General features: G+C 43.1%; 7 protein-coding genes across 7 annotated transcripts; 2 read left to right on the top strand and 5 right to left on the bottom strand.

Annotated features, from left to right (window-relative positions):
* Positions 1–27: 27 nt before the first annotated feature.
* Positions 28–768, bottom strand: TPP1 (polynucleotide 3'-phosphatase; the record flags this gene model as incomplete). Its single annotated transcript, XM_022609518.1, has 1 exon — positions 28–768. The coding sequence occupies one exon, from the start codon at positions 766–768 to the stop codon at positions 28–30; it is 741 nt and encodes a 246-aa protein (XP_022462433.1).
* A 181-nt stretch (positions 769–949) lies between these two features.
* AIM36 (Aim36p) lies at positions 950–1,702 on the bottom strand (the record flags this gene model as incomplete). Its single annotated transcript, XM_022609507.1, has 1 exon — positions 950–1,702. The coding sequence occupies one exon, from the start codon at positions 1,700–1,702 to the stop codon at positions 950–952; it is 753 nt and encodes a 250-aa protein (XP_022462432.1).
* Positions 1,703–1,980: 278 nt separating this feature from the next.
* On the top strand, positions 1,981–2,448 carry MRPS8 (mitochondrial 37S ribosomal protein uS8m MRPS8; the record flags this gene model as incomplete). Its single annotated transcript, XM_022609496.1, has 1 exon — positions 1,981–2,448. The coding sequence occupies one exon, from the start codon at positions 1,981–1,983 to the stop codon at positions 2,446–2,448; it is 468 nt and encodes a 155-aa protein (XP_022462431.1).
* Positions 2,449–3,196: 748 nt separating this feature from the next.
* On the bottom strand, positions 3,197–4,384 carry KNAG0A05180 (uncharacterized protein; the record flags this gene model as incomplete). Its single annotated transcript, XM_022609485.1, has 1 exon — positions 3,197–4,384. One exon carries the CDS (start codon positions 4,382–4,384, stop codon positions 3,197–3,199), a length of 1,188 nt encoding a protein of 395 aa, XP_022462430.1.
* A 798-nt stretch (positions 4,385–5,182) lies between these two features.
* SWI5 (DNA-binding transcription factor SWI5) lies at positions 5,183–7,120 on the bottom strand (the record flags this gene model as incomplete). Its single annotated transcript, XM_022609474.1, has 1 exon — positions 5,183–7,120. The coding sequence occupies one exon, from the start codon at positions 7,118–7,120 to the stop codon at positions 5,183–5,185; it is 1,938 nt and encodes a 645-aa protein (XP_022462429.1).
* A 784-nt stretch (positions 7,121–7,904) lies between these two features.
* EKI1 (bifunctional choline kinase/ethanolamine kinase EKI1) lies at positions 7,905–9,122 on the top strand (the record flags this gene model as incomplete). The annotated part of the gene is made up of 1 exon (XM_022609463.1): positions 7,905–9,122. One exon carries the CDS (start codon positions 7,905–7,907, stop codon positions 9,120–9,122), a length of 1,218 nt encoding a protein of 405 aa, XP_022462428.1.
* Positions 9,123–9,321: 199 nt separating this feature from the next.
* Positions 9,322–10,677, bottom strand: KGD2 (dihydrolipoyl transsuccinylase; the record flags this gene model as incomplete). The annotated part of the gene is made up of 1 exon (XM_022609452.1): positions 9,322–10,677. The coding sequence occupies one exon, from the start codon at positions 10,675–10,677 to the stop codon at positions 9,322–9,324; it is 1,356 nt and encodes a 451-aa protein (XP_022462427.1).
* Positions 10,678–11,480: the final 803 nt, after the last annotated feature.

Here is an 11,480-nt window from a genome sequence, read left to right as displayed (position 1 = left end):
AACGTTTGTTTTTACGTCTTTATAGACTTACTTTTTATTAAATATATCCTCAGGTACCTTGAATGAAACTCCAGTATTTAATGCGAAGATTTTGTCAGAATCACTGAAATCTGTAGATCTCCCCGCAGCATCCCCACAGTAGTATTTCCAGTTCACTGGGCCATCTGTTGGGCTAAGTATCTCTTTAAGATCTCTATTACATTCAACAAATAAACCAGTTGCTGGTTTCCTCATCTCGTCAAACTTTTCAGAGAGTAAAATCAATGCAGCTAGGGGTTTCAAATTGGATTTTCCAGAAGTACTGTGTTTATTTACCTTACCGGGCTTCGAATTCAGAGTTGGTATCTTTTTAGATAATGCAGCGGGTTTTTTCGTAGAAGAATATATCCACAGTCTGTTAAGAAATTCTTCCCCAGAGTCAACTGCCTCGACTGCTTTCAGAATAAGCAAGATCTTCTTTTCAAAGTTCAGGAAACTCTTAGAGGTTGATGGATCCGCCAATACACCACCTTGATTTGTGAATATCACAAAGCATGCATGTGTGTCAGCCTTTAATATCTCAACCAGTTTATTTATCGCTGGTCCGGTATCATATTCCATGAACTTCCAATCGTGTGGCGCGTTTCCAAAGGTCGCTTTGGGTCTCTTAGGTCTGATCAACGTGTGATCCAGATCAAAAGAGTGCACGTTGATATATCCATCAAATTGATGAGGAGTTTTTGGCGCAAATTTGACCAAGTACGGTAGAACACTCACCGAATGAGACATGGTCCCCTTCAATGTTTCTTGTCAAATGTAGTGCCATACGGCTGTTTCATTATATTGTTTTGTTTGTTTGCTTTTTTGCTTTCTGCATGAGAAAAATGTATTGAGGCATGCGATGGCATTGTAGAGAGCCCCGATGAGATATATATACATGGTTTATTATGCTACACACACTTGTCTACAATTAAACTATATGGGTCTTGTGGACAGTTTCAAAATATTGACAAATATCAGAATCCTTTTCGGTCTTTGAAATAAAAACTTTCCCTACTACTGCTACTTCATTCTCGAATTTGATAGCGTCCTGCATTGATAGAGGGAAAGCTTGAATAATAATTGTATCACCAACCTGGCAATTATCTTTGATGTACTTGGATAATAGAGATATCAGCATTCCAGTCGGTAAGTGGTATATATACTCTTTTTCACCGTTTTTATCCCGTTCGATGTTCAGCAACGCCTCATATACTCCATCCTTGGTAGTTCTAAAGGACTCAACTACCGTTAACGGATCAATCACTTTCAACTGATCTTTCTTTTTCGAGTTTACAATTGCCGCAATTTGCTTTGCATCCAATCCACATAACAGTTCGATATCGACCTGTCCTGGCTCAAAAATTGTAACTCTACGCTTCAACCCTTTCATCACAGTTTCGTATTCGGCGGCAGTATACGTTGTCTTTGGTTGATTTCTGTCGAGAGAATCTACTGCAAGGATAAAGACCCCAGTCCCGAGTAATGCCGCGAGAAATATTTTTTTGAAGCCGGGAGCCTCCTCACTCTTCTTTGTACTGGAAACAGTCTCTTTTGCCGGAGAACTGTACGATCTCTTATAGGTGTGCGCAATTACCGGACGCAGCTGACACATACTGATTGATCTCATTTTTGCAACGGAAGCAGGATAGTAAAGCCTATGGCTAGACAACAGCTTCTGCATATTATTCTTCCGTTCTTATTATTAGCAGCCTTGCGCAATGGGATGTTGTGTAGCAGGTAGATAATCCTGCATTACATAATCCTTTCTGCTCCTGTAACTTGTTGCTTGAGTCCTGACAAAAAACGACAAATAGCGATTTTTTTTTTGAAGAATATCTATCCTATCATTCGAGAAAACGACATAAGCAAAAGCGAAACCTATTGAAGAAGGTCCAAACGCACTTGAGACCTCGACGTTAGGTTACATCAACGGGCAAGTGGTTTTTTGTGGTGTTAACGATGTCCTTGGTCACATTGGCACACACTTGTGCGCATCTACAAAATTGCACTCGTGTAAGGTTGTCGTTGACTTCAATCCCATACACTAAATTACAATTACAGTTCGCATACAACTTATACAAGCAAGGGTTCTTGTCGTCTCTGCAAAAGGGGTCGACAAAGGGTCCGGATAAGGAATATGTTGAAGTTACACCGGACAATATTGCCACGAGACGGCTCTGGATTGGACTGAAGTATAGGGATAATAGGCCTGTTCTGAGCAAATGTCAACTGATATCCAAGCCGAGTGTGAGGATACACTTGAATAGTGAGGAGATGAAAAAACTGTACTTGGGGACGACGATAAGGAACGTTAAACCTTTGCAACCTGGAGAACTAATTCTGGTGAGAAACGCTGGAGACGTGATGGAGATTGGGGAAGCCGTGCAGAAAAAACTTCCAGGTGAAGTATTATGTAGAATAAATTAATCCGCACCAACACGAAATTTAAAGAGAAACGTACATACCATGTAAATACAAGAAAGAAGAACAGATTCACCTTCGCCTTTTCAATGTCTGGGTCCTGAAATCAACTTGTAGGGGGGGTTGAAAAAGTTATTGTGAGCCAAAGTAGTTACTATGACCACTATTGCGTTCGAAGCATATTTGGCATTTTTTATTAGGAAGAAGGTACATGATCTAATACAAGTATATAACCAGTCTCACTTCAAAAAATCACTTTGGATCTGTGAGGATAATTTGTGGGAGTCCCCGAATATAGCTGGCTGGCTACCAATTATACAACAGCACGGAACACTGTGAACTCGGGTAAGGGAATTGCTCAATAAGTGCACTCTACAGACACTTCCGAATCATATATAATCAAACCATGCGGGATCGTCTCAGGCCTTGAAGCTTCTCTGAATATGAACCAAGGAATACAACGGGAATTAACCAAGAATAACTGATTACTAATAATCATCGCAAGGTACAACCTAACGGGTCGACTAGAGTATATACTTAGATAATAACTAACAGTAGCTAACTTATATAACTACCTAGTCTTACCCTAGCCCACATCAACAACCGAGTCTTACGCTAACAGGATCTATCTTTTTCTATAAAATCATATTTAGTAGTATGCCCAGCAAGTTAACGGAGAAATATTTATCAATGCAAATAAAAGAACATTGTGAAAATAATAAATTATATCGGGACTGTCCCTGGGAAAACCCCATCAAGCCCATTTACCCAACAATGCCATCAAACCAACACCGAAACACATAATAACGTACGCAAGGATCATCTTCTTGAATCCGTCGGCACCGTTGAACTGGTTCGAGTACAAGAATTCATGTGCCATTAATTCAACGAGACCTGTGTAAATCAAAATCCCTGATGAGATCGAGTCGAACACACCATTCGACACAAGAGCTTTTCTGGAACCTGGAATGAAGGAGTGTCTGACACCCAACCCAATGGCGATCGCCACAGGAGTTGTAAGCGTGAAACCTAGTGCTAACATCCATGGTGTCAATCTTCTGTTTTCTGGCCATTTAGTTTCTGCAATTCTAGTACCCAGACCCAAACCTTCGAACATTTGGTGGAAGACCAGAACAATGAAAAGTGTTTTAAATTCGTCACCAGCGACTGCCAACGACAGACCGATGAAGACAGAATGGAACAAGATACCGAATTCCAAGAATAGTACCGCCATAATTTGGTTGGCGTACTTTTCTTTGTTCGGCTCCTCAAGGGGACTTCCTAGTTGAGCTGGGTCCTGATGGAATACCGCGTGGTCGTAGTGGCCCTTCCCAGGCATAGACGCCATTTTATCCGAGTTGCCTAAAATAGTGTGAGGGTTTTCTTCGATGTCTTCTTCCGGGGCAGAATTTGAGTTGACTTCAAATCTGAGACTTCCCTTGTGCAAGCTTTCGCTATCAGACTCATCAATCAATTCTTTGGAGTCCTTTCTAACAAAGTTCCCAAAGTCAGAATGATCGTGGGCGGCATGACCAAACGTTTTGGCAATCAGATAATGACTGACCAGTTCCATCAAAAATAGAAGAAACAGAGACATCAAACAGATACCAAACGCCCATGGATAACTCTGGAAAGTACCAGTTAAACACTCGTCAGTCAATGCTTCATTTGCTGGCTGTAGCAGATGCACAAACGCGGTAGCAACGATAACACCGGAACCGAAAAACTTGGCTAAAAAGAAGCACCAGTCTGGCAAGCGGATGAAAGAGTATTTTGACGACAGAATGGGGAAGAACGAACCCATCGCCGATGAGATCAGAATTATAAAGATGGAAAGGATTCTCAAATTGGAACGACCATCGTACTCGTTAGTATCGGCACAGGCAGGCGCTGGACCGCTGTCGTCATCTCTTTTGAAAAGCAAAAACGTGATGGGATCCATATTATATTATTTGTCCGATGAGGATGATAAAAGAGAGCGTTCTGACTGTCTTACTGTCTGTTACGTCTGTTTTATGATCCAAAAAAGGATTTGTAATTATCCATCACTCTGGATGGTTCAATTGCCTGGTCATTCAAGGATCTTATATATGTGAGCAACAGACGTCGCATCGTTGACTACTGCTGCAGAGATAAAAATTTTCTTTCCCTCATCTCCTCACTCTATGCCATTGAATAACCCTTGAAGTACCTTTTCATGCAGCAAAACGTGTTATTCATTACATCTGGTCAAAGAAAGGCACTATGATATGCACTGCAAACGGAAACGCCGCAGCGGTGACTGGCTGCATATTTCCTTCCTTTTTTGTGTGTGTGTCCGTGTATTGCAGAAGAGCGGAATTCCGTTACAGCAGCCGGTACTTTAAGGGTTATAAGAAGCCTTAGTATCGTGAGTCTCGACATCGTCTTTTTCTCAATTTGTTTTTCAATCTACTCTCGAGGTTATGATTGAAATATCATATTCCCGATATCCTAAAGAACGTCGAGAGGACTTCTTTTTTTTTCTTCTTTCAGGCGATGGATGACACAGTCCCCAAATTGAAATACAGGAGAAGTAAGACGCACATGTGATACAATTGCTGCAGGAACGGGACTAACTAAGAAAGAAAATTTGTTTCCGCTTAGCATCGATTACCATCACATGATTGCTTATAAAAAGAAAATATTATTGATATTATCATATATGTTACCCCAAGAATGTATATTGCTCCCAAAACTGAATTCAACCAGTAACTGAGAATCAGAACAGAGTGATATCTGTCGCGCCCCGGTTGTTTTCATCCACTGAGTGGTTTTCATCATCAAACTCATCGCTTGTCAATGACTCCCTTCTCGGTCTGCCGCGCTTTCGCGGTGACCGCTTGATCACCACGTTTTCGTATTTCTTGCCACCAACACAGATCATCCTGCTGCGGTGAACAATCATGGCATCTTCTCTGTTGAACATCTTTCCGCAAGGGCAACCGTACGCTTTTTCGGAGTGAGATTTTTTATGCCTTACGAGGTCGTGATTTCTGACAAAGGCTTTCGTGCAGCCGGGGAAGTCACAAGTGTACGGCCGGTCCTCGAGGTGCGTTTGTATATGAGATCGTATGTTGTACCTTCTTTTGAACAGCTTTTTGCACTCTGGGTACAGGCATTCGAATGATTTGTCTGGTAGCTCCTTCACGTAGCGGTCAATGGACCCCCTAGGAAGAGTGGTTCGTTTCCTAGTAATCTTCAAGGGACTGATCGGCAGTAGAGTGTCGATATCTCTGCTGTGATAACCAAAGGTTGGCGATTCTCCGTCGAAATGGCCCTGCGACTTCAAAACAGGAGAAGAAGTCTGCGACATGACGAAAACACTTTCAGGTTCCTGGGAACTTCCTTTGCTTTCCCGGTCCCATTCCAGCTCGGTATTTCCCGGTTGGTCTGGACTCAACACTGGCGAGTCCTCAATAATGACACTAGAAAACTCGTTGGGGGGTGCCAACTGTGGGGCCTTTGTCAAATCTCTGAACGCACTGGTCCCCTTGATATTCTCATTCGCCAAAGGTGGGGGCAGTTGGAGGTCTCTCGTATTGCCCTTACTTACGTGCCTTTTTATCCTGATAGGGCTGTCTTGATTATTTAATGTGTAGCTCTTTCTTCCTGAAGGCGATCTCTTGTTGAAGTTGTTTATTAGTGGGATGAAAGTGATGGAATTTCTCTTGGTACTGTTGCGTCTTGTATCCGCATGCACGACGGGCGAAACATTACTAGAGTCTGGTTGCACAGGGGAAGACGCAATCGAGGGTCTTCTGCTTTGAGTTGGTGACGAGTACAGGCTTGCATTCTCGTTATTATTGAAAACTGTAGGCGCCAATGAGGTCTCGAAATCAATTTTAATTTTTTGATCCTTAGCGGCGCTCCTGTTGTTTTCCAAATCTTTATTCAGTATCATTGCTTTCGCTCGGTAAGTCCTTCTCTTTGGCGAGCCATACACCGTTGTATTCGACGATGGAGAGACGAAGGACAACTTGGAGGTGTGCTGTTTCTTGCTTGGGGACGAGTTTGCACTTTTCGCCTGAGCGAAAATATTCTCCTTCCCAGAAGGTGTTCGGTTTAGCCGCGACGAAGACGTGATATCTCCTAAGGCGAACCGTTTGCTGGCAAGGTTTTCCTGCTCTCTCAACTTGTTTTGAAGTTTCATCTGCTGTAGACGAGTCTGCTTCAGTTCTCGTTCCAGCTTCGAATTCACCTCTCGCTGTCTCAGTAAGGCCTCATTCAACTCCTTCTGCTTTTGTAGCAAAGGAGTTTCCAACGTTGTCATCGACCCGTCAACCATTAAGTTGGTATTATCGAGTTCAGTTACACCTAAGTTGTCCAGATTTTGGCCCTGCATTGCATCAGCGGTAGGAGAAACGTCAAAGTCGAAGTCATCCCAATTTATCGCCTCGTTCGCTGGCAGTGCAGTCAACGAATCGAAATTGTCCAAATCATCAGCGGGGGAGCCATTTTCGGAGCCTTCGGCGTCCAATGGCATGTAAAAGTTGTTTAGTTCCGTATCTAAATCCAAGAAGGGATCGATATTGTCCACGTCTATATTGTTGTTGTGGCTGTCCATCAAGTTTTCTTCACTTTTCAAATTGTAATCAAATTTGTCAAGGTGATCACTTGGATTCATGACCCAGGTGTTATTTCTAGTTCGGGTATCCATGGTGGTTGATTTCTCAGAGACACTCTTTTAATAGTTCTCTTGTAATGAGATTGTTTTGTTGTAGCGACAGTTATTATATTCTAGTTAGCAGTAAAGTCCCTCCTCTGTAATTGATCTCACCTGGTCAAAGGCTTGCTAGGAGACAGTTGTTCTTATCCACGATTTATAGTTGAGCGAAATAATACAGGTGGTTAAGTAAGGGATAATCCAAATGTTTCAACCAAAAACGTACAAGTAAAAAATCCTCCTATCGATTTCTTGTAGTAATTGAGAGGAACATCCATATATGAGAAAGCGAAAAACCTCTAATTCAATGTTTATCTTTTTCCCAAAGGGAACAACATACTGCTTTCCCTTTTGAGATATTATCATTACCCGGAGTTTAGTTTTTTTGCAGCAAAAATTTTTGGCCCAAGAATGTAAAGACGGCGGGTAACGACTGAGGAAGTGTCACAAACGAAGGACTGTAGTGGTTACGAGCCTTCGCAGCTCATACATCTGAAAGCATCATGTTCCTGGCGTATTTGAACCACAAATGCGCCGGCTACTAAAAGCTTGTCTTCGTCCTTACTTGAATAATCTCTTTCGAGACGAGTACTTCTAAGGAAACTGTAGGAAAACTCTTGTCAAATTAGAGGAAGGAAGAGACGGGTAACAGGATCTCGATCTTTCTTTCAAGTCGTTTCTGCCGTATTCTAGACGTCGATGGGATAAGAACCGCGTTTGTTTACATTTTATAGTCGCTACTGAAGTTTCCCTTGTTCAGACAGTAAATGTTGAAGATATGAAGAGATTGCATGTCACAATACCGCTAGATGCTCCAGATAATCTGGTATCACTCCTGACTGATGATTGTCAAAATTATGAAATTGTCAAGCTGAAAGGTGCATTGACTAATGTCATTTACAAGTTGTCGATCCGGGATTCTTCTGGGACTTCTACAAGCTACCTAGTTCGGATATTTGGAGCAAAATTGGAATCGCTTGTTGATAGAGTTGAAGAGTTTAATAACATAACGAGAGTACCTCCAGTGGTTGGATATGTAAATGTGCTTTACGTTTTTGACAACGGAAGAGTGGAATACTTCTTAGAAGGGTTCAAAAGTGTGTCTGCTAAGCAAATGGTGCAGCAAAATGTATACCGAGTTCTTGCTCAAAAATTTAAAGCGTTACACTGTTTGGTTTCGATTACAGATAAGGAAATTGCTCACCATCGTGACGGTATGTGTTGGTATAAATTGGGCCAATGGATTGAGATCATTGAGAATATAAATGGAGGAGAATGGATAGACAGTAGGGATCACCAGAACGTGACTGAGATTTTGCTATGTAGAGATTGGGCTACATTCAAAAAGACGGTACTAAATTATAAAAACTGGCTTTTGGAAGAAGATGCCGAAAGTTTCCAGCAAATGAAATTTTGCCATAACGATGCTCAACAGGGGAATATCCTGTTGGATTCAAAAACGAAGGATGATGATATTCCAAATCTTAATCTGATCGATTACGAGTATTCCGGGGTCAACGCTATCCAGTTTGATCTTGCAAATTTTTTGACTGAATGCATGCATGACTATGAAATTGACGAATCTTATAAGTGCCATGGTGAACAGTATCCAAGTAAAGAAAAAGTTTTGGACTTTTTATACCACTACTCGACACACTTGCATCACGGTGATTCCAAGGGAGAAGCTTCTATTGTCAAACTGTACAACTCTGTTTTGAAATGGAGAGCTGCATCTCAGTTGTTCTGGTCGGTATGGGCCATACTACAGAGCGGTCAACTGGAGGCAGCATCAGCAAAAATTGAGGCGCACGTCCCAGATAAGGGAAGCAATAGAGTGACCTCCTCTGATGATCCCAACGAAGAGGTGTTTGATTACATGGGGTTCTGTAATGAAAAATTGTCTTACTTCTGGGGGGATATGATAAAATTCAACCTAGCTAGTAAGGAAGATTGCATTGTTTCAAAAGTTAGATATCTGGATACAGAGTTCATATAGAATATATAATTAACAACGTGGCATTGAGAAGATATCTAATACACAATCACCGAGTGGAATCGAAATACATAATCATTTACGTCACTAACTGATCCTGACTTGAGGGCGGACCCCTTTATCGAGCAAAATAAATAAAAATTTACCGCCAAATTCGAAACAAGAGAGTTAATAAATTAATACGGACTTTCGATAGAAACGATTACCATAACAGCATTTTCCTTGGGTCCTCGATCAACTCCTTGATGGTTCTTAAAAAGGTAACTGCCTCTCTCCCATCCAGTAGTCTATGATCGTAAGTCAATGCTAGGTACATCATTGGTCTAGACACGATTTGACCATTGATGGTCACCGGCCTCTCCTTAACACCGTGCAGCCCTAGGACGGCTGTCTGTGGCATGTTAATGATTGGTGTACCGTACAAGGAGCCAAATACACCACCGTTAGAAATGGTGAACGTACCGCCGGTCATGTCTTCCAAAGTCAATTTGCCGTCTCTGGCCTTCTGACTCAATCTGACAATCTCTTGCTCGATCCCCAAAACATCCAGGGATTCAGCGTTACGGACGACTGGAGTCACAAGCCCCTTTGGAGTCGCTACAGCAATCGAGATATCGGTGTAGTCACGGTACACGATGTGGTCACCCTCAATGGCACCGTTAACGGATGGAATATCCTTGGCGGCTAGAGTCACGGCTTTGGAGAACAGCCCCATGAAACCAAACTTGGTCCCCGTTTTCTTGATGATTTCGTCCTTGTATAGCTTTCTCATTTCCAAAAGCGCGGTCATATCGACCTCGTTGAAAGTGGTTAATGATGCTGCTGTGTTTTGAGATTCCTTCAACCTCTCAGCGATCCTCAACCTCATCCGGTTCATCTTAACCTTGGATTCATTGCGAGCGAAGGGAGTGAACGATGCCGGTGCGGTCGTCTCCTGTTTTGGAGCAGCGGCTGGTTTAGGAGCAGCCACATCCTTTTTAGGTTGAGATTTCGCCACTGGAGCAGCTGGTGGGGGAGTCGCAGGGGCGGCTTCCTCCTTTGATGCTGTCTCTGCTGGAGCGGCCTCTGCTGGAGGGGCAGTCTCTGCAGCAGCTCCACCAGCTGGGGCCTCACCTGGCTCGATCTGGGCCAACTCCTCCCCGACGGTGACCGTATCGTCTGGCTTGAAATTCAATTTCGTGATGGTACCGGACACTGGCGAGATGACTTCTATGTCAATCTTATCTGTTTCGATGGTAGCCAGTAGGTCATCCTGCGCGATATAATCACCGACGTTCTTGGTGAACTCCTTCAGGGACCCCTCGGTCAGCGATTCGGCCATAGGAGGCACAGGGACCGACGTCGACGCATACCGACGACCCAGAAATTGGAAATTTTGCACGCTGTGCGTAACCACCCCTCTCTGTGGAACGTTGAGACGTTGCTGAGTGGGTTGTATTTGCGACTTGCCCCTCACATGACTGCATCTGAGTGCGCACGTGGAAGTCGTTTGTAAGTATCTCTTCGCAGAGTGTCTTATCAGAACAGACGTAGATGATTTAGCAGCCCTCGACAACATATTCTTTGGCTTGCTTCACTATACTGTGTTTGTGTGTTTGTGTGTGTGTGTTCGTTGTCAATTAGGGAATCGAACAACAAAAAAAGGAACTAGAGACTCCGTCAAATAAAGAATACAAATTGCTTCTTCTTAAACGTCTCCTCTGTAACTGTCACAAACACGTATGTCAAATCGACCGCAACCTTGTTATCGTATAAACACACACACGTATATATATATATATATATATAATGTGCGCGCACTCTCCTCTTAGCACCAGAGAGAGAAGCCCGCGTTTTCGGTGTTTCCACTATGTTAGTCAAGTCGCTGAAACCAGGCCCAGTGGGGGAACAGCCAATCACAACGCAGTATTGTGCAGAAGCGGGAAATAGCTGTAAGCGGGGGATAAGAAATTAGGGTTTGGATGCGAGAGAGGGCAGACAGCAAAGTTAGGGTTCGACAACTGCAGGGTTGTGTTACCCGGCTCCGGTTAACGCCTCTTTATGCACTCTTAGCGCCGTCTCATGGGCCAATAAGACAAGGTCGTTCTGGACACCGTCTGTTCTTCAGCCCGGTGTAGCTATTAATGTGGGGGAAGGGGCAGTTGCAAGTAGTAGTGTCAGGTGCTGTAGTGCCTGCGTGTGCCCCCAACGCCTCTTAACAGCCAACCAAAGCTGTGCGCTGCCATGGTCATCATCAGTAGTTAGTGTGCTGCCCTACCCGTTGTGTCAGATTTGCAAAACATAAACAAAGGGAAAGAGAAAAATGTTTGTATATATTAAAAAAGAAAACAAATAGATTGAGATAAGAAAGAATAGAAGAGA

The sequence above is a fragment of the Huiozyma naganishii genome, chromosome 1, assembly GCF_000348985.1.
Source record: "Huiozyma naganishii CBS 8797 chromosome 1, complete genome".
Classification (NCBI taxonomy): domain Eukaryota; kingdom Fungi; phylum Ascomycota; class Saccharomycetes; order Saccharomycetales; family Saccharomycetaceae; genus Huiozyma; species Huiozyma naganishii.
The sequence above is the reverse complement of the archived record's forward strand: the minus strand, read 5'-3'. Positions and strand labels throughout refer to the sequence as shown.